At 53.1% G+C, this 26,913-nt stretch overlaps 2 protein-coding genes and 1 long non-coding RNA gene across 8 annotated transcripts; 1 reads left to right on the forward strand and 2 right to left on the reverse strand.

Moving 5' to 3' along the window:
* Window positions 1-1,718: 1,718 nt before the first annotated feature.
* Window positions 1,719-14,689, reverse strand: LOC103878628. The gene is made up of 3 exons (XR_638875.4): window positions 14,617-14,689; window positions 3,178-3,337; window positions 1,719-2,390 (listed from the first exon to the last, which is right to left on the reverse strand). It is a non-coding gene; the product is annotated as an uncharacterized LOC103878628 (long non-coding RNA).
* On the forward strand, window positions 11,203-20,981 carry TNK1 (tyrosine kinase non receptor 1). Its single transcript, XM_003912242.5, has 13 exons — window positions 11,203-11,801; window positions 13,750-14,003; window positions 14,164-14,234; window positions 14,339-14,530; window positions 14,623-14,778; window positions 14,892-15,175; window positions 15,408-15,678; window positions 17,458-17,552; window positions 17,890-18,054; window positions 18,279-18,358; window positions 19,617-19,915; window positions 19,999-20,094; window positions 20,182-20,981. Exons 2-13 carry the CDS (start codon window positions 13,841-13,843, stop codon window positions 20,293-20,295), a joined length of 1,986 nt encoding a protein of 661 aa, XP_003912291.2. The 5' UTR covers window positions 11,203-11,801; window positions 13,750-13,840; the 3' UTR covers window positions 20,296-20,981.
* On the reverse strand, window positions 20,450-26,066 carry PLSCR3 (phospholipid scramblase 3). 6 transcript variants are annotated; one of them, XM_021928675.1, is made up of 8 exons: window positions 25,686-26,066; window positions 25,299-25,354; window positions 24,795-25,030; window positions 24,661-24,703; window positions 24,338-24,558; window positions 23,986-24,147; window positions 21,831-21,992; window positions 20,450-21,000 (listed from the first exon to the last, which is right to left on the reverse strand). In XM_021928675.1, exons 2-8 carry the CDS (start codon window positions 25,303-25,305, stop codon window positions 20,914-20,916), a joined length of 918 nt encoding a protein of 305 aa, XP_021784367.1. In that variant the 5' UTR covers window positions 25,306-25,354; window positions 25,686-26,066; the 3' UTR covers window positions 20,450-20,913. The 6 variants fall into 6 exon arrangements, with proteins under 6 accessions (XP_021784367.1, XP_021784366.1, XP_021784365.1 ...); XM_021928674.2 differs by having other exon boundaries at window positions 25,299-25,476; window positions 25,686-26,033; XM_021928673.1 differs by having other exon boundaries at window positions 25,299-25,480; window positions 25,686-26,029.
* Between the last annotated feature and the right edge of the window lie 847 nt (window positions 26,067-26,913).

Here is a 26,913-nt window from a genome sequence, read left to right on the forward strand (position 1 = left end):
GCACTCTAGCCTGGGCAACAGAGTGAGACTCCATCTCAAAAAAAAAAAAGTAAGAAATAAATAAGGAGAAGGGGAGAAATAAAAACGCTTCTAGGCCAGGTGCAGTGGCTCACGTCTGTAATCCTAGCACTTTGGGAGGCCGAGGTGGGCGGATCACCTGGAAGTCAGAAGTTCAAGACCAGCCTGGCCAACATGGTGGAAACCCGTCTCACTAAAAATACAAAACATTAGGCCAGGTATGGTGCAATGCCTGTAATCCCCAGGCCATCAAGAGGCCGAGGGAAGGAACGCTTTGAACCGGGAGTGTGAGGTTGCAGCAGGAGCCGGAACGATGCAGATCTATCTCAAAAAAAAAAAAAAAGGGTCTTAATTCCCCTGGCTTTTTTCCAAGCCCAAACTTCTAAAGCAGGCCTGAGCCCTGCCTCTCTGGCTTCCCAAAGAGGCAAGATAGGTGAAGAGGGACTCTGAGCCTGAGTCCATCCCAGCCCCAGCCCCTCGGGCCTTCCCTTGTCTGTGATGGAAATATATGTTTGATCTTTACCCTGGTCTCTATATGGAGCCCTGAAACCCTGGAATTTCCCCGAGTGATAGTGGAAGTGCCAGAGCATCTAAGGCTTTAAGCCCCTCAACCACACCTGAGCTGATGCTGATCGAGTGACTCTTTGGAGGATGGAAATATGCCGAGGAAACCAAACGTGGATTAGAGGTTGAACTTTCAAGAACCCCCTCCCTGCCTCCCCAGGTAGAGGAGAGAGGAGCTGATGCGAGTTCAATTACTGCCAATGATTTAATCAATCATGCTGGAGCTCAAGAAACCCCAAACACGTGAGTTCAGGAGGAACTTACAGGTTGGAGAAGGCTTGGAGGTGCTGGGAGGATGTCATGCCCAGAGAGGGCATGGAAGCTCCCACCCCTCCCGGCAAACCTTTGCTAAAGCATCCCCATCCACCTTGCTATTCATCTGTATCCTTTGTGATGTAATTCTTCCCTTCCTCCCTCCCCTCCCTCCTCCCTCCCCTGCCCTTTTTTTTGAGACGGAGTCTCGCTCTCTCTGCCCCAGGCTGGAGCGCAGTGGGCTGACCCCTCACTGCAAGCTCCCGCCCTCCCGGGAGTTCTTCTATCTTCCTCTGCCTCAGCCTCCCAAGCAGACTACAGGCGCCACCCCATTCTCGCTAAGTTTTTGTATTTTTAGTAGAGATGGGGTCACCGTGTTCGCCCAGGATGGTCTTCACCTCCTGACTCCTCGTGATCTGCCCGCCTCGCCTCCCCAAAGTGCTGATTACAGGTTTGAGCCACCGCGCCCGGCCCCTCCCTTCGTTCTTGATAGAGTCTCACTCTGTTGCCCAGGCTGGAGTGCAGTGGTGCAATCTTGGCTCACTTCAGCCTCCGCCCCCTGAGTTCAAGTGATTCTCCTGCCTCAGCCACCTGAGTAGCTGGGATTACAGGCATGTGCCACCAGGCCTGGCTAATTTTTGTATTTTTAATAGAGTTGGGGTTTTACCATGTTGGCCAGGCTAATCTCAAACTCCTGACCTCAAGTGATTTTCCTGCTTCGGCCTCCCAAAGTGCTGGGATTACACGTGTGAGCCACTGCACCTGGTCTTTTTTCCCCGGCTAATTTTTGTATTTTTTGTAGAGACATGGTTTCACCATGTTGCCCAGGCTGGTCTCAAACTCCTGAGCTCAAGTCATCTGCCCACCTCGGCCTCCCAGGGTGCTGAGATTACAGGCGTGAGCCACCGTGCCTGCCCTATAATATTCCTTTAAAACAAACTGGTAAATGTAAGTAAATGTTTCCCTCAGTTTTGTGAGCCATTCTATCAAATTATTCAACCCAAGGTAGGGGTCGTGGGGACCCCTGAGTTCTAACTGGTCAGTGAGAAGGACAGGAGGCTTGGAGGAACAGTTGGCATCTGAAGTCAGGGGCATCTGTGAGAATGAGCCCTTAACTAGGTAGGGGTCTGCACTAACTAGGTACTGAGTGCCAGAACCGAATTAAATTATAGGACATCCAGTTGATGTCTGCAGAGAATTGGAGAATTGCTTGGCACGCGGGAAAAAAACCCACACATCTGTTGTCAGAATGATATGTGAGAGTATTAAAACACTTTTTTTTTTTTTCCTTTTTATCACTCCATAAGCAGGGCCTCAGCAGGCCAGTCTCTCTCTATCTCCTAATCCATCAGTCAGCGCCCCTTCGCTCTACCCCCTGCTTCTCCCTCGCCCTCTCCCGGTCTCCACAGCATGCTGATTCTGTCATTCCCCTGTGTAAGGCCACTCCCCAGAGCCCTCAGGTAAGGCCCAAGCTCCTTACCATGTTCTGCAGGCCCTCTAGAATGAAGCTCCCCTGGGGGAAGTCGTGTCTGCTGGTCCACCTGGGTCTCCGGCACCTGGCATGGAGTAGAGGCTCAGTGAAAGTTTGCTAGAGGGATGAATCCATGCCTGCCCCGGCTCCTGCCTCTCTGGCTACATCTGCCTTCATCTCTCCTCATGTGCCCTAGCCTCACATTCGTTCAATTATCAGAGGACCTCTAGTACTTCCCAGAGTACACTGGGTGTTCAGAGGAAAGTCAGATTTCACAAGCTCTTCCCTGAAGAAGCTCGTGGAGCAATTGGGTTTTTCCTACCAAGAACTGGGACTTTGCTTGTTGCATCTCTTCAGCCTAGAAGGCTTAGCAACATCTGACCTGTCCTTCAGGCCTCAGCTCAAACACTACTACCTATTTATTTATTTATTTGTTTATTTGAGACAGAGTTTTGCTCTTTTCACCCAGGCTGGAGTGCAACAGCATGATCTCAGCTCACTACAACCTCTGCCTCCCAGAGTCAAGTGATTATCCTGCCTCAGCCTCCTGAGTAGCTGGGATAACAGGTGCCCGCCACCACACCTGGCTAATTTTTATATTTTTAGTACAGACGGGGTTCCACCATGTTGACCAAGCTGGTCTCGAACTCCTGACCTCAGGTGATCCACCCACCTTGGCCTGCCACAGTGCTGGGATTACAGGCGTGAGCTGGGATTACAGGCCACTTCTGCCTCTTTCATGAAGTCTGCCTTCATGGTTTCATTCAGCCCAGTGAGAGCATTCACCCACTTCTTTGCATTCCCAAGGCCCCCTCAGTTCTTCCTTATATGAGAGCTACTGCTTTCATTAATTATTTTATGGATTTACTCACCTAATAGCATGTACTGAGAACCTGCTTCTGACAGTACTGGTGGTGCGCGGCTGCAGTCCTAGCTCCTTGGAAGGCTGAGGCGGGAGGATCGCATACTAATTTGTAAACCCACTGCAAGGTGAGGAAGCTGAACGGAGACTCCTGCATTAATTTGGGACTCCTGAAAGAAGGTAAAACTGTCTCAGGTTGGTTGCAACCTCTGGCATCTGGCAGAAGCAAATGAAATTTCTCTCTGGAGTAAAACATCTCAAATATAGGCACTTGGAATTCCTACAGATTAAGATCAATAAAATATAATATTAAACTGGGTACGGTGGTACATACCCATAGTCCCAGCTACTCGGGGGCCTGAGGAGGAGGATCCCTGGAGCCCAGGAGCTTGAGACTGCAGGACACTATAATTGTGCCTGTGAATAGCCACTGCACTTTAGCCTGGGCAACATAGCAAGACCTATCTCTAAGAGAAAATAAAATATAACAAAATGTAATATAATTTCACAATCATAGACACACAAGGAAACAATCCACTGTGAACGAGAGTCAGCAGAAGCTACTATAAATTTAGATCTGTAAGGATATTAAAAATTGGAATCAAAACAAAACTATGAATGAAATATTAAAGAAAAAAATGGACAGCGCGCAGGCGGCATTTCTCGGTCAACTTTAGTCGAGGTGGGAGGATCTGGTTTGAGCTCAGGAGTTTGAGACCTCAGCCTTGACAATATAATGAGATTCCATCTCTACTATTAAAAAAAAAGGGCCGGCTGGGTAGTTCATGCCTGTAATCCCAGTGCTTTGGGAAGACGAGGTAGGAGGATTGTTTGAGCTCAGGAGTTTGAGACCAGCCTTGACAATATAATGAGACTCCATCTCCACTTATTAAAAAATAAAAAGGGCCAGATGCAGAGGCTCACACCTATAATGCCAGGACTTTGGAAGGCCGAGGTGGAGCATGCCTGTAGTCCCAGCTACTCAGGAGGCTGAGGTAGAAGAATAGCTTGAACCCAGGAGGCAGAGGTTGCTGTGAGCTGAGATCTCGCCACTGCACTCCAGCCTGGGCGACAGAGCGAGACTCTGTCTCAAAAAAAAAAGGGCTGGGTGTGGTGGCTCACACCCGTAATCCCAGCACTTTGGGAGCCCAAGGCAGGTGGATTACCTCAGGTCAGAAGTTCGAGACTAGCCTTGCCCAACATGGTGAAACCCTATCTCTACTAAAAATACAAAAATTAGCCAGGCATGGTGGCATGCACTTGTAAGCCTTAGGAGGCTGAGGCACGAGAATCACTTGAACCTGGGAGGCAGAGGCTGAAGCAAGCCGAGATCATGCCACTGCATGCCGGTCTGGGAGGCAGAATGAGACACTGTCTCAAAAACAAAACAAAACAAAACAAAAACTCCCCAAACCAAAAAAACAACAAACAACCAAAAGAGAGAATGTGAAATGAAAAATGAGAAAGCAACAATATCCTGTCTATACAAAAATAAAAATAAAAAATTAGTTGGACATGGTGGTGCATGTAATCTGAGCTACTTAGAAGGCTGAGGTGAGAGAATCAACTGAACCCAGGACTTTGAGGCTGCAGTGAGCTATGATCACAATGCATCACTGTACTCTAGCCTGGGCCACAGAGCAAGACCTTGTCCCAAGAAAGAAAGAAGAAAAAGAGAGAGAGAGAAAAGAAAAGAAAAACGGCCGGGCGCGGTGGCTCAAGCCTGTAATCCCAGCACTTTGGGATGCCGAGGCGGGTGGATCACGAGGTCAGGAGATCGAGACTATCCTGGCTAACATGGTGAAACCCCGTCTCTACCAAAAATACAAAAAAAAAACTAGCCGGGCGTGGTGGCGGGCGCCTGTAGTCTCAGCTACTTGGGAGGCTGAGGCGGGAGAATGGCGTGAACCCGGGAGGCGGAGCTTGCAGTGAGCCGAGATCACGCCACTGCACTCCAGCCTGGGAGACACAGCGAGACTCCGTCTCCAAAAAAAAAAAAAAAAAAAAAAAAAAAAAAAAAAAAAAAAAAAGAAAGCGGGGGGCAGGGGCAAAAAAACCGGAGGCGAGCCCCGAAGATCACTTGAAGCCAGGAGCTCAAGACCAGCCTGGGCAACATAGTGAGACGCCTGTCTCTACAAAAATAAAAGAAAGCTGGGCATGGTGGCATATACCTGTAGTGTAGTCCCAGTTCCTCAGGAGGTTGATTTGAGGTGAGAGAATCACTTGTTGCCCAGACTATTCTTGAACTCCTGGCCTCAAGTGATCCTCCCGCCTTGGCCTCCCAAAATGGTGGGATTACAGGCATGAGCCACCACGCTGGGCCCAGTTCAGGAGTTTGAATCAGCCAGGGCTGGGCAACATAGCTCCTTTCTGTCTCTCTCTCTCTCTTTTTTTTTTTTTGAAACAAGTTCTTGCTCTGTTGCCCAGGCTGAAGTGTGATGGCACCATCATGGCTCACTGAAGCCTCAAATTCCTGGGCTCAAGCAATCCTCCCATCTCAGCCTCCCGAGTAACTGGGACTATAGGTGCATGCAATCAGGCTTGACTAATTTTTATTTTATTTTTGTAGAGACAGGCGTCTCACTATGTTGCCCAGGCTGGTCTTGAGCTCCTGGCTTCAAGTGATCTTCCCACCTGGGCCTCCCAAAATGCTGGGATTACAGGTGTGACCCACCACACCCAGGTGAAACAATTAATTACTATTTGTTTTTTTTCGAGACAGGCTCTCGCTCTGTTGCCCAGGCTGGAATGCAGTGGCAGGATCTTAGCTCACTGCAACGTCTGCCTCCTGGTTTCAAGCAATTCTCCTGCCTTAGCCTCCCGAGCAGCTGGGACTACAGGTGCTTGCTGCTATGCCCAGCTAATTTTTGTTATGTTTTGTAGAGACAGGATTTCATGATGTTGCCCAGACTAATCTCAAAATCCTAGGCTCAAGTGATCTTCCAGCTTCAGACTCCCAAAAGTACTGGGATTACAGATGTGAGCCATAACTCCTGGCACAATTAATTAAGTTTTTAAAAAATAATAAAGCAACAGAAGACTATAAAAGATGACCAGGGACATTAAAGAGCCAAAAGTATCTTTGGCTGAAAAAATGACATGAAAAATGTAATTGCTGAAGTTAAAAAAAAAACTTTTTTTTTTTTTTTTGAGACAGAGTACTTACTCTGTCGCCCAGGCTGGAGTGCAGTGACACAATCTCAGCTCACTGCAACCTCCACCTCCCAGGTTCAAGTGATTCTCCTGCCTCAGCCTCCTGAGTATGTGGCATTACAGGCATGTGTCACCACACCCAGCTAATTTTCATATTTTTAGTAGGGACAGGGATTCACCACGTTGACCAGGCTGGTCTTGAACTCCTGACCTCAGGTGATCCACCCGCCTCAGCCTCCCAAAGTTCTGGGATTACAGGCGTGAGCCTCCATGCTCGGCCCCCAAAAAATACTCTTAAATATGACACAAAAAGCACTAAAAGAAAAAAAAAATGAATAAATTAGACTCCACCCAAATTTAAAAATTGTTATTTTCCAAAGACACTGTTAAGAAAATAAAAGGGGCTAGACAGAGTGAGACTTCATCTTCGTTTAAAAAAAAATTTTCTTGGCCAGAGGCAGTGGCTCACACCTGCACTTTGGGAGACCGAGGCAGGTGGATCACCTGAGGTCAGGAGTTTGAGACCAGCCTGGCCAACATGATGAAACCCCGTCTCTACTAAAAATACAAAAATTAGCTGGGCGTGGTGGCACACACCTGTAACTGCAGCTACTCAGGAGGCTGAGGCAGGAGAATCGCTTGAACCCAGGAGGTGGAGGATGCAGTGAGCCGAGATGGTGCCACTGCACTCCAGCCTGGGCAACAAGAGCAAAACTCCATCTCAAAAAAATTTTTTTCTTTTAATAAACAAATAAATGAAATGAAATGGTCAAACCACTTTGGAAAACAATTTTTTGGTTTCTTAAAAAATTAAACATGGGCCGGGCATGGTGGCTCACGCCTGTAATCCCAGCACTTTGGGAGGCAGAGGCAGGCAGATCACGAGGTCAGGAGATCGAGACCTTCCTGGCCAACAAGGTGAAACCCCGTCTCTACTAAAAATACAAAAAGTTAGCCGGGTGTGGTGGCAGGTACCTGTAGTCCCAGCTACTCGGGAGGCTGAGGCAAGAGAATGGTGTCAACCCAGGAGGCGGAGCTTACAGTGAGCAGAGATCAGGCCACTGCACTCCAGCCTGGGTGACAGAGTGAGACTCTGTCTCAAAAATAAATAAATAAATAAATAAAAATTAAACGTATTCATTTTATGACCCAGACATTTCACTCCTAGGTATTTACCAAAGAGAAAGGGAAACATATGTCCACACAGAGACTTAAAGACAAATGGTCACAGCAGCTTTATTCATAATAGGTGAAAACTAGAAACAATGCAAATGTTTATCAACAGGTGAATGTATAAACAAATTGTGGTACATCCATACAACGGAATACTACTCGGCACTGAAAGGGGATGAATACTGATGATACATACAATATCTTGAATGAATCTCAAAATAGTTATTCTGAGTAAAAGAAGCCAGACAAAAAAGAATGCATACTGTACGATTCTATTTACATAAACTTCTAGGAAATGCAAGCTAGTCTACAGCGATGGAAACAGATCAGTGGTTGTCTGAGGAATGAGGGACAGAAGAGATTACAAAGGGACATAAGGAAACTTTAGGGGTGGCAATATGTTCGTTACTGTGGTTATGGTGATGGTTTCATGAGTGCACACATTTGTCAAAACTTATCAAATCACAAGCTTTAAATATGGGCAGTTTGTTAAATGGCAATTATACCTCAATAAAGCTGTAAAAAAAAAAAAAAAAAAAACTCCAGTGGATAAAAATAATTCAAATATCCATCATTAGGATACTAGATTTGAAAAGTAATATATTTATATAATGGACTACTACTTCATAATAAAAAATAACTACTAATATGCACACAACATAGATGAATCTCAAAAAGATTATGTTGAGTGAAATAAGCCAAAAACAAAAAAAACTGAATAAGCACTCCATTTATAAGATCAAGAGCAGGTAAAGTGATCATTGGATTTTTTTTTCACCTTTTTTTTTTTTTTTTTGTGGCAGTGGGGAACAGAATCTTACTCTGTCACCAGGCTGGAGTGCAGTGGTGCGATCTTGGCTCACTGCAGCCTCCACCTCCTGGGTTCAAGCAATTCTCCTGCCTCAGCCTCCCAAGTAGCTGGGATTACAGGCACACGCCACCACAGCCAGCTAATTTTTGTATTTTTAGTAGAGACAGGTTTTTACCATGTTGGCCAAGATGATCTCGATCTCTTTACCTCATGATTCGCCCAGCCTCCCAAAATGCTGGGATTACAGGCTTGAGCCACCGTGCCCAGCGTTTTGTTTGTTTCTTGTTTGTTTGTTTGTTTTGAGACAAAGCCTCACTCTGTTGCCCAGGCTGGAGTGCAGTGGCATGATCTTGGCTTACTGCAACCTCTGCCTCCCAGGTTGGAGCAATTCTCCTGCCCCAGCCTCCCAAGTAGCTGGGATTACAGGCGCCTGCCACCACGCCCGGCTAATTTTTGTATTTTTAATAGAGATGGGGTTTCACCATGTTGGCCAGGCTGGTCTTGCACTCCTGGCCTCAAGTGATCCACCTGCCTCGGCCTCTCAAAGTGCTGGGAATACAGGCGTGAGCCACTGTGCCTGGCTAGATCACTGGGTCTTAAAAATCAGAGTAGTAGTTCGCTCTGGGGGATGAAATTGACTAAAAATAGATACAAGGGAACTTTATGGGATGAAAGAAATGTTCTGGATCTTTAGCCACATTAATAGATGTGTACATTTGTTGAAATTCATCATATCGTACAGTTAAATGTGTACATGTTACTGACTATAGATTATAGCTCAGTAAAATAGTGTAATTGTGTTAGAGAAGTTTGCATTTAGGTTTCATGCCTATAATCAGTATTAGAAGGAGTATGTGGGATCATGAGGTCTGGGAGTTCACACCTGCCTGGATTACATTGGCGGTGAAACCCCGCCTCTACTAAAAAATACAAAAATTAGCTGGGTGTGGTGGCGGGTGTCTGTAGTCCCAGCTACTCGAGAGGCTGAGGCAGGGAACTGCTTGATCCTGGGAGGTGGAGGTTGCAGAGCGAGATCGCACACAGAGCCTCTGCTGGTTTTACAGAGCGAGACTTTTGAGACAAAGTCTCGGCCTGTCACTTCAGGCTGGAGTGCAGGAAAGGACCAGCTCACTATAATCTCTGCCTCCCGGGTTCACACCCATTCTCCTGCCTCAGTTCCTAGTAGCTGGGACTACAGGTGTTCACCACCAGCTAATTTTTTTTTTTAAGCAGAGACAGGGTTTCACCATGTTAGCTATGATAGTCTCGATCTCCTGACCTCGTGATCCACCTGCTTCAGCCTCCCAAAGTGTTAGGATTACAGGAGTGAGCCACCACGCCCGGCCAAGTAGAGTAATTTTCATATGCATATAACAATAATCAAAAAATAAAATTTAAAAACCTTCTATGTGAGGATTAAACAGCACATCAGATGTAACCTAAGAGAGAATTAGTGAACTGGGACAGACTGGAAGAGATTACCTGAATGTATCACCAAGACACAAAGAGATGAAAACTACAGAAGACAGGTTAAAAGACACGGAGGACAGAATGAAAAGGTCTAGAACACTCCTAATCAGAGTTGACAAAGGGGAGAGCACAGAGGATGGAGGAAAAATAATATCTGGATGGTTTCTGAGAACTTTCCAATATGAGAAAATATGTGAATTCATACATACAGGAAATACAACATACTGAGCAGAACAAATAGAATAAATAAATATCTAGATACATTGTAATAAAACTGCAAAACACTAATGACATCTTAAAAGCAAGGAGTAGAGAGATCATCTACACAACAATGAGGATTAGACTGAGGAGACTTCTTTTTTTTTTGACGGAGTCTCATGTCACTTCAGGCTGGAGTGCAGTGGCGCTGATCTCGCTCACTGCAAGCTCCGCCTCCCGGTTCACGCTTATATTCTCCTGCCTCACTTCCTGAGTAGTTGGGACTACAGGCATGCCCACCACCGCTAATTTTTTTGTATTTTTTAGTAGAGACGGGTTTCACTGTGGTCTCGATTTCCCGACCTTGTGATCCTACCGCCTCCCAAAGTGCTGGGATTACAGGCTGAGCCACCACACCGCCCTGAGGAGACTTTACAACCAACATGTATCATGCCTATTATATGCCCACACTGTCCTAGGTACTTAGAACACAAGCATGAACAAGCCCCTACCCTGTGGAGCTACAGAACCTCTATCAGGGATGGCAGATGTGCAGGAACAATTATAGTGTGATGAGCGATCCTGGTTGGAGGGCAAAAGAATCAGCAAGAAAACAATACCATAGAACAGCATTATGAAGATTTTCCTATCCCACCTAGGATCCACACAGGGATTGGCCCCAGGCACAGATCCTTGCTGGCAGCCTGAGAGTCACTCGGTCTAACTTGGTTTCAAGGCAACTCCACCAACCTGTATTAAATAAGGCTCTGGGTCTCGGGGTGCTGGCTGCCTGCTCGCACTTTCCCTTACAGACATCTGGACCCCTCCCTTATCCCTCATTATAAGCAAGGAGGAAGAAGAGGACCCCAGGCTGGGAAACACGGAGGTAGTAGTTGGGATCAAACATCCTACATGTTTACCAAGACCCGGAGGGCTTTTCGCTCCAAGGGACCCTTGGGACAGCAGCTGCTATGTTCCCTCATCCTTCCTTGGGACAGGGGGCAGATTAGATGTCCTAAGACTGGCAGCTTCCTCTCTGGGACCCCTGAGAGACGCGGGGACAAATGCTCCTTCTCAGAGCCTTCCTCAAGGTCTGGACTGAGTCCCGGTGGCCACAGGCTAGGTAGAAGTGTACAGGGCCCTGGGTTCTGCAGAGCTTACATGGAGGGCGGGCATTATGCTGGAATGAAGCCCAGGAGTGTCAGTAATGGGGAAGCGTGCCCTGAGGCATGGAATGCTGCCCGTGATCAACAACAGCTTCAACTGTAGACTCTGTCTAGGCCAGGGCCAACTCTCCCTACCAACACCAACAACTCTGCCCTGGCCCCATTCCAGGGTTCATTAAGAAAAGCATGCTAGGAAACTGAACCCCCTGCCATGGGGCAGGAACTGTGTCCTATTTAGCCTTATATTCTCTGTGCATGAACAGGATAGCTCTACCGGGCGCTTATTCAGGTAAGCAGTGGGGTCCTGGCTGAGAGGTGAAGGATTTGGCGAGAGGGCACGGGGAACAGAAACAGAGGAGTGAAGTCTGGAGAGGGCTGGGAAGCTATTCGGAGGAGGCTGGAAAGACGTGAAGGAAGTTGAGCAGAGAAGAAGGGAAAGGGTCTTCTCACAGTCGGGGCGATCTGGTCTAGAGGAGGGAGGGGCTGCCAGCCGCCCTGGCGACCGTCACCTTGTCCCACCAGGGAACTCGGGGTGCGGCTCTCGCCAGCCCCGGGCCAGCCGCCAGGTCCCCGCCCTCCGCGGGATTTACTCCTGTCCCGCCTTCTCGGATTTAGCCCAGGCAGCCTGGGAGGTTCCGCAGTCGCCGCTTCCGCCTTGACCAGGTGAGGGTCCGGACCGAGCAGGGGGCCCGGGCTGGGGCGGGCCGGCGGAACAGCCGTCGCTGGGGGCGCGTCCCGGAGGCGCTGGGCCTGTCCCCTTCTCCTACGTCCTTCCCTCCCGCAGCCGCGCTTCCTCCTGTCTCCCTTCTCTTGCGCTCCCTACTTCCCACCGAGCGCGCAGGGCCGGGTTCCCCAGGGTCCTGGGCTTTCTCCTTCCCAACCCAACCCCCGCTCGCGCCCGGTTCTGAGCCCACCTGCGCGTTTCCAGCTAGGCCCAGCCTCGATCCTCTTCCTCCTTGCTTATATTGTAGGGGAAAGGACGGGTCCAGGTGTGTATTAGGGAAAGTGTGAGCAGGCTGCCAGTATCCAGAGGCCCAGAGCCTTATTTAACAAAGGTTGGTGGAGTTGCTTTGAAGCCAAGTTAGACCTAGTGACTCAGGCTGCCGGCAGGCATCTGTGCCTGGGGCTGAGTTCAGGTAGGTGTGGGACTGTGTACCTGACAGCCTCCGTGACTCCATAGGCAGCACCTAAGCCTAGCGGCCATAACAAGTGCCTGATTTGATTTCAAATGTTGCTGCCTCCGGTGGAGTAGAGGCAAGGACCCCTGGACCTCTTTTGGCTTGAGGTGGCCCTATGTATGCCCCTATAGCTCAGGTATGCTGTGTGCACACTGTACCTCGATGTCTCTGTGTTGTGTTCATGTGGACCTTTGTGTCTCAGTCGTGTGGGGCAGTGAACTGCTGTGTCCCATGGATGTGACATGTATGTACAAGGAACATCTCATGGAAGGACATGGATGAGCCTGGGCGTTTTGTGGCTGCATACTGGAATGTCTCAGCGTTAAGAGGACATATATCGACCAGGCGCGGTGGCTCACGCCTGTAATCCCAGCACTTTAGGTGGCCGAGGTGGGCGGATCACAAGGTCAGGAGTTCAAGACCAGCCTGGCCAATATGGTGAAACCCCGTCTCTACTAAAAATACAAAAAATAGCTGGGCATGGTGGCACGCGCCTGTAGTCCCAGCTACTCAGGAGACTGAGGCAGAAGAATTGCTTGAACCCGGGAGGCAGAGGTTGCAGTGAGCCGAGAACATGCCACTGCACTCCAGCCTAGATGAGAGAGCGAGACTTGGCTCAAAAAAAAAAAAAAAACAGGACACACTTTGGGAGGCCGAGGCAGGCGGATCACGAGGTCAGGAGATCGAGACTACCCCAGCTCACACAGTGAAACCCCGTCTCTACTAAAAATACAAAAAATTAGCCGTAAGTGATGGCAGGCACCTGTAGTCCCAGCTACATGGGAGGCTGAGGCAGGAGAATGGCATGAACCCAGGAGGCGGAGCTTGCAGTGAGCCGAGATAGCGCCATTGCACTCCAGCCTGGGCGACAGAGCGAGACTCCGTCTCAAAGAAAAAAAAAAAAAGGAGGACATGTATTTTGGAGCCTCGGCCATGTTTTGCAGTATATCTGTAGGTTTCAGTGTGTGTGTGGCAGTGTGTGGGAGGCAGTGTACCTTCGCGTGTGTGTGTGCTCTACCTACATGCCTGAGGTATGGTGTGGTTGTCATATCTGGGCATCTCTAGTGTGTGTGGTAGGCAAACATGTCTCATGTTGGAGGAAGGCAGATGTCTCAGGTGTGTATGAGTGAGTGTGTGCCACCGTGTAGCTCAGGTCTAGAAGGGCAGTGTTTCTGGGTGTCCGGGTGTATGATGTGCCATAATATTTCAGAGTCAGGATGGTAACATACCTGGAGTCTGTAGTAGGAGCAGGCAGCATGCTAAAATTGCAGGTGTGAGCAGGGCAGGTTACTCAGAGGTGAAGGGACAGAGTACCCAGATGCCGTGGGCACGGGGAATATTCTACCTGGTATTTGTGTGTGTGAGTGGCAGGGATCCTGGCTGTCTCTGCTGTGTCCCTCCCTCTGTACCTGAGTGTTTCTGATGACGTGCAGGTGGAGCTGGAGACCCAGTCTCTCTAGGGCCTACCCTGGGCCGAACATCTGAAGGAGAGTGCCCTCATCCTTTGGGACTCCTTCTCCAGACATGCTTCCTGAGGCCGGCTCCCTGTGGCTACTGAAGCTGCTCCGGGACATCCAGCTGGCCCAGTTTTACTGGCCCATCCTTGAGGAGCTTAATGTCACTCGGCCAGAGCACTTTGACTTTGTAAAGCCCGAGGACCTGGACGGCATTGGCATGGGCCGGCCTGGTGAGAGACCCCTGCCCTGAGGCCCTGGTGTCTCTGTCCACAGCCTATCAGTTGCCTTCCCCCACCACAACCCTCTTCCAGCCCTTTTCTTCCCTGGAAGTCTCTCCGCACTCTTCCTCACCCCCACCTCCACACCAGCCCTGATTCTGGCCTCCCACAGCCCAGCGCAGACTGTCCGAAGCTCTGAAAAGGCTACGTTCGGGGCCGAAGTCTAAGAACTGGGTCTACAAGGTGTGTGTTGTCAGTGCGCAGCTTGGGCCTGGGAATGAGGTGGCTTGAGGGGCAGGGAGGGGGGTGCAGGGCTCTGCATACCGGATTTCCCATCCCTGTTTCAGATCCTTGGAGGTTTTGCTCCTGAGCACAAGGAGCCCACCCTGCCCTCGGACAGCCCAGCGCACCTCCCTGAGCCAGAGGGGGGCCTCAAGTGTCTGATCCCAGAGGGTGCTGTTTGCAGAGGGGAGCTGCTGGGTTCGGGCTGCTTCGGTGTGGTGCACCGAGGGCTGTGGACGCTGCCCAATGGCAAGAGTGTGAGTGTCCAGGGAGCCCACTTCATCCAGGCCGGCTGTCCCCTCTGTTCTTCATGCCCACAATGCCTAAAGTTGCTTCCGCCTACCTCCAGGTCCCAGTGGCTGTCAAGTCCCTCCGGGTAGGTCCCGAAGGCCCGATGGGCACAGAACTGGGGGACTTCCTGCGAGAGGTATCGGTCATGATGAACTTGGAGCACCCACACGTGCTGCGTCTGCACGGCCTTGTACTGGGCCAGCCCCTGCAGATGGTGAGCAGATCCAGCCGCTGGTTCCCGGGACAGCCGTGCAGCAGGAGAGTGCGGCAGGAGGGAAGCTGGGACCAGTGGGTCCGGCTCACGCGGCGCGGTGCTCCCTCCTGCAGGTGATGGAGCTGGCGCCACTGGGCTCCCTGCACGCGCGCCTAACGGCCTCGGCCCCTACACCCCCGCTGCCCGTGTCCCTGCTCTGCCTCTTCCTGCGGCAATTGGCGGGAGCCATGGCGTACCTGGGGTCCCGCGGGCTGGTGCACCGAGACCTCGCTACGCGCAACCTGCTGCTGGCGTCGCCCCGCACCATCAAGGTGGCTGACTTCGGGCTGGTGCGGCCTCTGGGCGGCACCCGGGGCCGCTACGTCATGGGCGGGCCCCGCCCCATCCCCTACGCATGGTGAGCGCGGGCCCGCGGGGGCATCGGGCTCTGAGCCGGGCGAATCCGGAGGGCAGCAGCCAAGGGAGATCGGAGGGGGCCGGGCTTCTGAGGGAAGCTGGGACCAGAAGGGTTATCCTCCTAGGAAAAGAGGACTTTTGTGAAAGATGGGAGCACTCGGGGGTGCTCCGTGGAAGGTGAGCCGCCGAGGAGCACGTGTCCGGCCCCCTTTCAGCTCCCCTTCCTTCCGCAGGTGTGCCCCAGAGAGCCTGCGCCACGGAGCCTTCTCGTCTGCCTCGGACGTGTGGATGTTTGGGGTGACGTTGTGGGAGATGTTCTCCGGGGGCGAGGAACCCTGGGCCGGGGTCCCACCCTACCTCATCCTGCAGCGGCTGGAGGACAGAGCCAGGCTGCCTAGGCCTCCCGTCTGCTCCAGGGCCCTCTACTCCCTCGCCTTGCGCTGCTGGGCCCCCCACCCTGCTGACCGGCCTAGCTTTTCCCACCTGGAGGGGCTGCTGCAAGAGGTGGGAACCCCCTACCTCACTAGATACACAGTCCCTCTTCCCTCCATTCGCTCTCCCAGGGTTCCATGCAAGGACTAACATATCCAGATGCCTGTGCTGGGCTCTGGGATTCAGCTCTGAGCCAAACAGATGCAGTCCCTACTTGCAGGGAGATCAGAGCCCTAAGGAGGCAACTTGGGGATACACAGACCCAGACTGAAAGGCTGGGGTCTGTGTCTGGGCCAGAAAAGGGGCATAGAGGAGACAGCACTCAGTTACAGTCATGTTGACAGGCAGAGGAAGAGGACTCAGTGTGGGAGGGGGAAATAGAAGTAATGAAGCGGCAGGCCAGGGCGCAGTGGCTCACCTCTGTAATCCCAGCACTTTGGGAGGCAAAGGTGGGCAGATCACCTGAGGTTGGGAGTTCAAGACCAGCCTGCCCAACATGGAGAAACCCCGTTTCTACTAAAAAATACAAAATCAGCTGGGCGTGGTGGTGCATGCCTGTAATCCCAGCTACTCAGGAGGCTGAGGCAAGAGAATTCGCTTGAACCCGGGAGGCAGAGGTTGTGGTGGGCCGAGATCACGCCATTGCACTCCAGCCTGGGCAAAAAGAGCGAAACTCCATCTCAAAAAAAAAAATAATAATAATAATGAGGCAGCAGAGTGAGCAGGAGCTGTGTCATGGAGGGCTTTGCAAAGCATGGTAAGCTAACACGTAGAGCACTTAACCTGTGCAGGACACTGCATTGTGAGCTTTACATGGGTGCATATGCAGATTCGCTCATTTAATGCTCTCAACCATTGGATGAGGTAATTATTATTATTTTCTTTTGAGACAGAGTCTTGCTCTGTCACCCTAGCTGGAGTGCAATGGTGGGATCTTGGCTCACTGCAACCTCCACTTCCCGGGTTCAAGCAATTCTCCTGTTTCAGCTTCCTGAGTAGCTGGAACTACAGTCGCCTGCCACCATGCCTGGCTAATTTTTGTATTTTTAGTAGAGATGAGGTTTCACCATGTTGGCCAGGCTGGTCTCGAACTCCTGACCTCGAATTATCCACCGGCCTCGGCCTCCCAAAATGCTGGGATTACAGACATGAGCCACCATGCCCGGCCTGGATGAGGTAATTATTATCTCCATGTTACTGATGGGCAGTTGAGGCACTGAGAGTTACCTAAAGTCACATGGTAAGTGGAAGAGTTGGGATTTAAGCCAGTCAATTTGACTTCAGAGCTGTTCCCTAAGCTACTACACTCTACCACTAAAGTTTAGTCTTTACTCTGAAGGCATTTGGGAGCCAGGGAAGCCTACTAAACAGGGGAGTTACAAGCCACTCTGCCCATGACGGCACTCTGGTGTGGCGCAAGAATGGATTAGAGGGATGATGCTGAGGCTGGGAGACCAGGTAGGCAACAGTGGCTGTGAAGCAGAAGGGAGATGAGGAGGTCTGGGTGAGGGTAGAGGCAGTGAGGCTGCGGAGGAGTGGAAATTTCCCAGAGGGGCTTGGGAGGCTGATCTGACGGGCCTGGACGAGGAGTGAAAGTGGTGTACAGGATGACGCTCCTGTTAGTCCCCCTAGGTAGAGCTAGGGCCCTCGCTTGCTCCTTGAGCCCTGACCTGTTTGTCATGAGATCCAGGTCTGCCTCCCTCACTAAATTACAACTGGGGGATAGGGAGAGTCCCACCCTGGGCCCAGCACAGATGACATACAGAGCGGGGCTTTTCTTTATTCCTGCTCCCATATTACCTTTCTGACTCAGGCCACAAGCCCAGCCACCCTTTCCTCCTGTCTCCACAGGCCTGGCCTTCGGAAGGATGCTGTGTGAGGGATGTCACAGAGCCAGGCGCCCTGAGGATGGAGACTGGTGACCCCATCACAGTCATCGAGGGCAGGTGACAGTCCTGTACCTCTCAAGCATCCTCAGGAGGAGGATACCCTCCCAACCTAATTCCTGATCCCTTCCTTCTCTGCTTCTCTCCAGCTCCTTAACCTTGATCTTCTGTCTCATCTCCTCTCCCCACTGGGTCCTGAAAGCTCCAGCATGGTCCTGGCCTCCCTGCTGGAGCCACTGCTGGCCCATAGAGCCTTATTGCATTAGGGAAAATGCTTCCCTTCCTCTAGGCAGATGCAGCTCCAAGGCACATAGCCTAGTGAGCTGACTGTGGGCCAGGGCCCAGCCCTAACTCTTGCCCTTATTCCTATCCCATTTACCAGCTCCTCTTTCCACAGCCCTGACTCCACAATCTGGAAGGGCCAGAATGGTCGCACCTTCAAAGTGGGCAGCTTCCCAGCCTCAGCGGTGACGCTGGCAGATGCGGGGGGCTTGCCAGTCACCCGTCCAGTTCACAGAGGCACCCCTGCCCGGGGAGATCAACACCCAGGAAACATAGATGGGTGAGGACCTGAAAGGGTGGGGGACAGGGGTAGGCTGGGAGAACTGATGAAGTCCAGGAGATTCTCTGGAAAGGAAGCTTGGGGACAGGACCAGAATGAAGCTGCAGCCTCCACCCTGGGCGCTGGGTCTCCTAGGTTCCCCCGTGAGTTTTTTTGGGAGGGTGTATTGATCTGTGGGGTGGGGAGGGTTGGTGTGGAGGACGAACTGGATCCCTCTCTGACAGAGACAGAAAGAAGGCAAATGTTTGGGATGTGCCCCCAGCACGGGGCCAGAGGAGAAACGTGCCCCTGGAGAGGATGAAAGGTGGGTGTGGTGGACTCCAGAGTCCCTGAGGAGATCAAGACCAGCCCTTCAATTCCGACCCCCTGCCCTGATCCATGCCCTTGCATCTATTATTGCCTTCCTCTGAATTCTGTCTACTGGCATCCTAGCTATACTGTGAAATCTTTTTTTGTTTTTGTTTTTTTGAGACAGAGTTTCACTCTTTTTGCCCAGGCTGGAGTGCAATGGCGTGATCTTGGCTCACCACAACCTCCACCTCCCGGGTTCAAGTGATTCTCCTGGCTCAGCCTCCCAACTAGCTGGGACTACAGGCATGCGCTACCACGCCCGGCTAATTTTGTATTTTTAGTAGAGATGAGGTTTCACCATGTTGCCCAGGTTGGCCTTGAACTCCCGACCTCAGGTGATCTGCCCACCTTGGCCTCCCAAAGTGCTGGGATTACAGGCATGAGCCACTGCACCCAGCCCTATACTACGGAATCTTTTTTTTTTTTTTCCTTGAGACGGAGTCTCGCTCTGTTGCCCAGGCTGGAGTGCAGTGGCGTGATCTCGGCTCATTGCAAGCTCTGCCTCCCAGGTTTGTGCCATTCTCCTGCCTCAGCCTCCTGAGTAGCTGGGACTACAGGCGCCCGCCACCACGCCCGGCTAATTTTTTGTATTTTTAGGAGAGACGGGGTTTCACTGGTTTTTCAGGATGGTCTCGATCTCCTGACCTCGTGATCCACCCACCTCGGCCTCCTAAAGTGCTGGGATTACAGGTGTGAGCCACCGCGCCCGGCCTACTGTGGAATCTCAAAAAATAGGAAGCCCTCCTGCCTTCCCTACTGTAGAGCACCTCCACACTCTGGGCCCTGAGCTCTGAGTTCTCTGGGCCCTCTGCCTAGGCCTTGGTGTCCATTTGCACATCTGTCTCATTGTCCCACCTGACACATGAACCACCCAGGGACAGGGCTGGCTAGCTCATCTGCAAATGCTTGCAAAACCATCCAGCTCCGCGCAGACAAAGACAGGGAGTGGGGCCAGGCATGGTGGCTCACGCCTGTAATCCCAGCACTTTGGGAGCCCAAGGTGGGCGGATGGCTTGAGTCTGGGAGTTTGAGACCAGTCTGGGCAATGTGCTGAAACCCCGCCTCTACAAAAATACAAAAATTAGCCAGTCGTAGTGGCATGCACCTGTAGTCACAGCTACTTGGGAGGCTGAGGTGGGAGGATCGCTTGAGCCCAGGAGGTGGAGGCTGCAGCGAGCTGAGATCAAGTTGTTTCTTTCTCAACTGTGCAGGCATTTCCAGGAGTCTGGAGTCAGTTCTGTCCCTGGGTCCTCGCCCCACAGGGGGTGGTTCAAGCCCCCCCGAAATTCGACAAGCCAGAGCTGTGCCCCAGGGACCCCCTGGCCTGCCTCCACGCCCACCTTTATCCTCTAGCTCTCCTCAGCCCAGCCAGCCCCCTAGGGAGAGGCTTCCCTGGCCCAAAAGAAAACCCCCACACAATCACCCTATGGGAGCGCCTGGAGCCAGTAAAGCCGCCGCCCTCTCTGGAGGCCTCTTGCCTGATCCTGAGTTGCAGAGGAAGATTATGGAGGTGAGGTCTCACTGAAATGGCCTGGTGGCCACAAGGGGCTACAGGCAGGGGCAGGGGCCTGAGTGGGGCTTTGTCTGTTACAGGTGGAGCTGAGTGTGCATGGGGTCACCCACCAGGAGTGCCAGACAGCACTAGGAGCCACTGGCGGAGATGTGGTTTCTGCCATCCGGAACCTCAAGGTAAAGCCAGTCCCTTCTCTTGGGGTCCCTCCTCTCCTGCCCCTGCAACCTGGCAGTCAGCTGCAGCCCACCCTCCTGCTTCCACAGGTAGACCAGCTCTTCCACCTGAGTAGCCGGTCCAGAGCTGACTGCCGGCGCATCCTGGAGCATTACCAGTGGGACCTCTCAGCTGCCAGCCGCTATGTCCTAGCCAGGCCCTGAGCTCAGCTTCTGCGAGCCTGGACACCAGCATGAAACACCTAGGCCCCTGAGGGCCTGGCCACATGGGACTAAGCAGAACCAGAACAAGGTCTTGACGGGGGTAGACTTTCCACCTGGGGAGATCCTACCTGCTATAGGCACGTGGAGGAGGAGCCCAGGGTTGGGCACTGGCAAATGTCTCCTCCCTCCTATGCTCCTTGGCTTCTGAAGGCTGAAGCTCCTTTGGCTCGGCCAAGAAGGATCTAGTCTGCCCACTACATTCTCAAACAAGAGGACTTGGAGGAAAAGAGCTGCTATACATCATATCCAGAGGAAGCTTCTACTCACTAGAGAGGATCAAGGGGTCACACTGGACCATGCGAACAGCCATCCTGAACTGCCATCAGCTACCACACTGGACTCTGTGGGGCAGCCATCCTGGATGATGGAAGCCGCCATATTGACTTGAGGTATTGGCCCAAACTGCCTTCATTTGGTCCAGGGCCATCGTGGGTGATAACGATTGCTCTCTTGCACTCAAGGACATTTGATGCTGGTAGTATGGATTATGAGATGGGCTAGCCCCTGCCCCAGCCCAGCTCTCACATTCCCCTTTGTTTTTTCCCATATCAACTCCTTCTACCCTCCCCTATTACATACATCTTTCAATGTCCAAAAAGTTACAAAGTTTATATGAATGTAACATATAAAGATGCAGCCTTTTTCCTAGGGCAAGGGAAGGAAGGGTGGTTACATAAGGCACAGGAATCGCAGCAAGCACCAGCTGAGGGCAGGGCCCTAGTGGGAGAGGAAGTTGGCACTGGGGTCCCCCTGCAGCTGTTTATGGGGAGGTGGAGACCCCGTTGAAGTGCCATGGTCTGAGGCTGAACTAATTGGCCAAGCAGATGCTGGGGGGGTGGCTATGTCCACCGTCTTTGGTGCAGCTTGCCCTTCCCCACCCCAGCCCTCTTGTAAAACCCCAGAGTCCTGGGTTCCAGAGGCCTCCTTTGGAGCAGAGGCCCTGGAAGGGGGCGGGAGGGAGTGCATGGGGAAAGTGTGAAAGCTGATATGCCTGTGTGCCAAGGGATTGCTGGGACAATGGTGGGAGGTAGCAGGAGAGGGGCTCTCATACATACCCCTCCTTGGGTACCACAGGGGCAGGAGGCCAGGGAGCAGGGTAGGGATGGGGCCCCCCTTCTGTCCCCTGCAGTGTATATGGAAGAAAGGGGCTGCCCGGAGGAGGGGCCAGGGCAGGCGACCATCTGGAGTTCTCATCGAGGTGATGGTCTCCTCACACCATAGTGGCCTCTAACTGGTGACGGCAGAAGGCCCCGCACCTCCTCGCTTCTCAAAGAACATGTAGTCCTAAGAGGAGGCTACTGTCAACGGGAGATCCGGCTGGGCCAGCCAGCTCGGCTGTCACAGGCCAGCTCTGGAACCTCAACCCCCACAACACCTATCCCTGACTTTCCCCTAGCAAGAAGCTAGGAAATGCATAAAGCTTCGAATGACAGCAGAGGACAGGCAGGAGGTGGGGGCAGGGGCAGCCAACTCACAATGAGGAACGTGGCTCCCAGCAGCACAGCCTTCACCCTCACATCCAGGTCCAGCGGGAACTGTAGGCCAAAGTCATCTGCATCCGTGAAGGCTTCTCGGACCAGGCCCCCCCACTGCTTGCTGATGCGGCCCACACTGCGGGATTCATCCCGAGTCTTCACCTGTTAGCCGGGAGGGAGGAAGGACCCAACTAAGGAGGAGGCAGCCAGTCTCACCTGCTCCAGTCTCACTCCCACAGTCGCATGTATGGATTTGCAGGGTCTCCACTAGTGAATCTTCCCCTCTAGAGGTCACCCAGTGATTGCTTTCCCAACAGATTCCCATCACAGAGTATGACAGCTGGGGAAACTGAGGCACTCTAGATCACGCTGTGAGTCTGTACCCAAAATTAGGATTCAGACTCAGATCTGCTGCTATCCAAAGGCGATGCATGACATAACTGAACATCAGTGGTGGGAGAAATGGAAGCATGATATAATCCAACCCCCTTAGGATATGGCTGTTTGCTAGGTTTGCTCTGGTTCCCAATGCCCCTGCCACCCACAACTGGCACAGTTTATGCCCTGCACAAAGTAACCTGGCCAAAAGGGCAAGGAAAGCTACCAGAATCCTGGCTGTACTTCACTAGCCAAGAAGGCTCCTAGAAGGCTGTCTACCCCAAAGAATACCTTTTCTCTAATCTGCAAAGTAGGGGAGGGTCTTGCCCAGCACTGCATGAGAGCCTCATCTAGAGGGGATACACACCTATCTACTGTGGGGAGGGGCAGCAGTAAGTAGCCTTTGAGGACCACAATTTCCACTGGCTTCTCTGAGCCACACAGCAACAGGCCCTGCCGATGTGGGTAGTTACTCCCTGTGACTTCCTGGTCCTTTTCCTGTGCTCATTCTCCGGGATTAGAACTGGAGTGATTTCCTTTTGTGTCATTCCCATCCCCTTCCTGCACTGTCCTACAGCTCTGGGGCACTTCCTGCCGTGGTCCTAAGGGTGCAGCCTCAAGTATGGATCATTTATAATTATGTAAAAGGGACACTGGCCCTATGAGAACCCCACAGCCTATACATTCCCATCCGGAGATCACACAGTTATTACATCTTATTCCCAACTGGTTCCCATCACGGAATCTCCCTCTGGCTACCAAGGTGACTCATTTTTGCAAAGTAACCTTAGGTAGGTACCTCATTAGAAGCGTTGGAAAGTCTACTGGATTATACCAGTTGTTTCTCCCTTATATGCACAAGGAATTATCCCTTAAACAACTCAAGGGTTGGCCAGGTGTGGTGGCTCACGCCTGTAATCCCAGCACTTTGGGAGGCTGAGGCGGGTGGATCACCTGAGGTCAGGAGTTTGAGGCCAGCCTGACCAACATGGAGAAACCTCATCTCTACTAAAAATACAAAATTAGCCGGACATGGCAGCACATGCCTGTAATGCCAGCTACTCGGGAGGTTGAGGCAGGAGAATTGCTTGAACCTGGGAGGCGAAGATTGCGGTGAGCCGAGATCATGCCATCGCACTCCCACCTGGGCAACAAGAGCAAGACTCCGTCTCAAAACAAACAAACAAAAAAACAAAACAAAAAAAAGAACTCAAGGGTCTGTGGAGTGCCTTTGTCTTCTAGAAACCAAGGTGCTTCCCAGGCCTCACCTTTCTCTGAAATTCTCACCACTTGGGATCTCCAGCTTCCAGGTTGGTGACAGGAATGTGAGAAGGATATATTGGATATCAGAATGGCAGGGGCATGTGGATTCTACTGTAGCAGGGCAGGCCACAGGATGTTAATGTGTTAAAATCGTGCTTGCTCCAGGGCCTGGGCTCACAAACTCATACACAGCAGCCACATGGGCCCAGCCCACACAGACTTAAGCATCCTTCACCCCAAATCCAGGCTGGCCTTAGATTTTTTTTTTCTGCCCATCTCAGGGCCACGTGTAATAATCAACATTGCTCCTGAAGATGAAATCCTCGTTGTTACACTTTTATAAGACCACGGGGCCATTCTATTTCCAAATGGAGGAATGCTGCAAATGTGGTCGGAGTCACAGTGGATTTGGATTGATGAGCTCAGGGTCTTGACCTTAGTGTTAACTATCCTGCCTCATGGAAGCATCATCTAGGTTTACGAAGGTCCCAAGAACCTCTAGTATTCCTGATACCTCAAAGTTGGTGTCTGTGCCACAGCCACAGGTCCAGCAGGGCCCCACCACTCGCAGGACTGTCTGGCGATCGGCATCCTGGATGGAGAACTTGGGGAGGAAGGGATGCCAGGTCTGTAGCACGTGGCCGATAGTGGTGCCTGGGGGAGCCTGTACTTCCATCTGGAGTGGGAAGCAGACAGGGTCACTGCGGAGGCAGGGGTCCCAGCTCTATCATGTGTCTACTTGGCCCTCACTAAACCTCCCATTCCCACCTGCCCACTCCCACCTGATCCAGGCCTCATCTCAGGTGGACCTCATCATTGTCCCGCCCCACCAAGGCCCGCCCTCCTGGACCCATTCCTCCTCCCACCTCCTGGAGGCCACAGGGGCAGCAGCTGCAGCCACAGTGCAGCGGGCGGAGCAAACGGAGCACCTCGCGGTCCCCGGGGTCGGCCAGGCGGACACGCAGCGGCCGGCGGGCGCCACAGCACAGACGGGCGCAGCAGTTGCTCTCCTCGGCCGCCTGACCCAGGGGCTGCCCGGCCCCAGAGCGCAGTTCATAGCGGTTACAGGTCTCCCAGCCTAGGAACGCTGCCCGGGGTGACACAGGGAGACTTATAGAGCCTCGCGCGCCCAGGAGCCCACCATCCGGGCCACCATCATGAGGTCCAACCTCCCACTCCTTCTACTCACTTTCCACTCGCTCAGCCTTCTGGTGAATCAAAATCTGATCAATCTGGAAAGAGAGGGGCGGCGCGCACATCAGCTGGCCCATCTGGACGCCCAGGTCCCCTCCCAGTCATCCTCCCTCACTCCTTCCCACTCACCTGCACCAGGAATTCGAGGCCGGAAGGCACCCCAGGCAGTGGCAAGAAGGGGGCAGCAGACCCCGAGGCCACGGGACCGGGCGAGGGGAAGAGGGCGAAGCCGGGAGCTGGGGCAGGTACCTGGGCAGGCACTGGCGCCTGCCCGGGCGCAGGATGTAGCGCCGGCTCCGGGTACCCAGGGGTGACAGGGTAGGGAGGTGGGGGCGAAGGGGCGTAGCCTTTGGGGGGCAAGTAGCCTGTAAAGCGGTGGGGGCAGGATGGATTAGAAAGGGACCCAAGGCCTCATCCCCTTATTCTTCAGCCCATGGGCCGCAAGGCTTCGGGGGAAACGTGGTGGCAAGACGCAGAGAAAGATGGGGCAGGGGAGCAGGGTGGAGGTTCCCCGGAAGGAAGGGAGGGGCCCCACCCAGCCACTCCGAGCACATTCCGGGAGGATGTGTTCGCACCCGGCTCTCAAGTCCGTGGGGGGATAACGGAGACCCCCGGACTTGCGCGCACACTTACCTGCCATGGGAGAAGGGCTTGAGGTTTCGGGATGATGGTGTCTGGATGGCTTAGTTCTGGAAGCGGAGGCAAACTCGGAGATAGCCAGACAGACACAGAGACAGACACAAAGACGGACAGGCAAACGCCGAGAGGCAGCTGCGCCCGGCGCGGGCCCAGGGTCTCTTGGGCGGCGCCTCTGACTCGGGGAGAAACCAAAGTGTCAGCGGGCGGGGCTGGGTACCTGGGACCCAGGATTCCCTCGGGGGCCCCAGAACCGCCCCCTCCCTTTGTTCTCCCATCCTGCGGAGGAGGTTGTGGGCGGACGGCAGGACAGATGGACCCGCGGTCAGACCGACAGCCCCACCTCGAGGGCGGTCTCCCTGACCCCTCTGTGCCCCCGCTCACCTGGAGTCCTCAGAACAGCCCGGGCGCCTAGCACTCGGCGGCTCACAGGAGCTGGCGGAGGCAGAGGCGGGCCGGAGCTCGGACCCCGGCCCCGCCCCCCGACCCCGGCCCCGCCCCCCGACCCGCCGGGCCCGCCCCCTCCTGGGCGGTGCGTCTGTGCGGGGAAGAAGGAGGCGGTCAGCTGCCCCGGGAGGCCGAGCGTGTGCTTTGCTCCTCAGCGACGCCGGCGTTCCCGCCCCTTCCGCTCGGACTGCAGATGCCCGGAGAGTAGGAGCGCCTGGGGGAGGCGGCGGCTGGGCCCGGGCCCCGCGAACCCCGCCAGGTCGGCGGCTTGCATGCTCAGCGCCCTTGGTGGGAGGCGAAGGCGGCCAGCGCCGCGCTGGCCCCTGGGCTCCTCCTCCCAAGGGCGGTCGGGCCTCGCTGACGCAGCGGAACACCCTTCACACTCACTCATTGGCTTCCAGGACTGGCTCCTGGCTCGCCTTCTGCCTCCCAGGGGCGACCTCGCCGTCTTCTCTCACTGGCGCAGCGGTGACCCACACGGGCACCTCGCAGCAACAGCAGTTTCTGCAGGTGCCCAAGCCACGCAGGTGACAAGCCGCCAAACGGTGTCAGTGAGCGTGCTCAGGCCGCCTAGAGGGCCAGAGGAGGACGCGCGGTCAGAAAAGACCCCTTAGACGAGTCTCTTCGACTGGATCCTAAGCCAGGACCAGTCCTGGCCTTGGGGAGCACTGGCTCAGTGGCGCAAGAGATGAGTTTAGAGACGGAGTGCAGTCCACATACACGGCGGGTGTGCGGAAGCTGGGATTTGGCCCTACGGGCAGCAAGGAGTCCACCGAGACATTTTTAGAACAAAGAAGTTCAAATGTGTGTTTTAGAAAGATCGTGGCGGGGCGCGGTGGCTCATGCCTGTAATCCCAGCACTTTGGGAGGCAGAGGTGGGCGGATCACCTGAGGTCAGAAGTTTGAGACCAGGCCTGGCTAACATGGCGAAAACTCATCTCTACTAAAAATGCAAAAATTAGCCGGGCGTGGTGGCGGGCACCTGTAGTCCCAGCTACGCGGGAGGCTGAGGCAGGAGAATCTCTTGAACCCGGGAGGCAGAGGTTGCAGTGAGCCGAGATCGCGCCATTGCACTTCAGCCTGGGCAACAGAGCGAGACTCCATCTCTAAATAAATAAATAAATAAATAAATAAAGTCAGGCTACGAAGGCATTACCAATAAGGC

This window comes from Papio anubis, chromosome 17, assembly GCF_008728515.1.
Source record: "Papio anubis isolate 15944 chromosome 17, Panubis1.0, whole genome shotgun sequence".
Lineage (NCBI taxonomy): Eukaryota > Metazoa > Chordata > Mammalia > Primates > Cercopithecidae > Papio > Papio anubis.

Bases quoted from the DNA above. Each gene is read 5' to 3' on its own strand.
- TNK1 (XM_003912242.5), top strand. From the start codon at position 13,841: ATGCTTCCTGAGGCCGGCTCCCTGTGGCTACTGAAGCTGCTCCGGGAC. The intron at 15,176-15,407 runs GTGAGCGCGGGC...TTCCTTCCGCAG, and splicing joins CGCCCCATCCCCTACGCATG to GTGTGCCCCAGAGAGCCTGC. The intron at 18,359-19,616 runs GTGGGTGTGGTG...TCAACTGTGCAG, and splicing joins GCCCCTGGAGAGGATGAAAG to GCATTTCCAGGAGTCTGGAG.
- PLSCR3 (XM_021928675.1), bottom strand. The intron at 24,559-24,660 runs GTGAGTAGAAGG...CACCCCGGGCAG, and splicing joins GAAGGCTGAGCGAGTGGAAA to CGTTCCTAGGCTGGGAGACC. The intron at 21,993-23,985 runs GTATCAGGAATA...CCCGGCTAACAG, and splicing joins GCACAGACACCAACTTTGAG to GTGAAGACTCGGGATGAATC.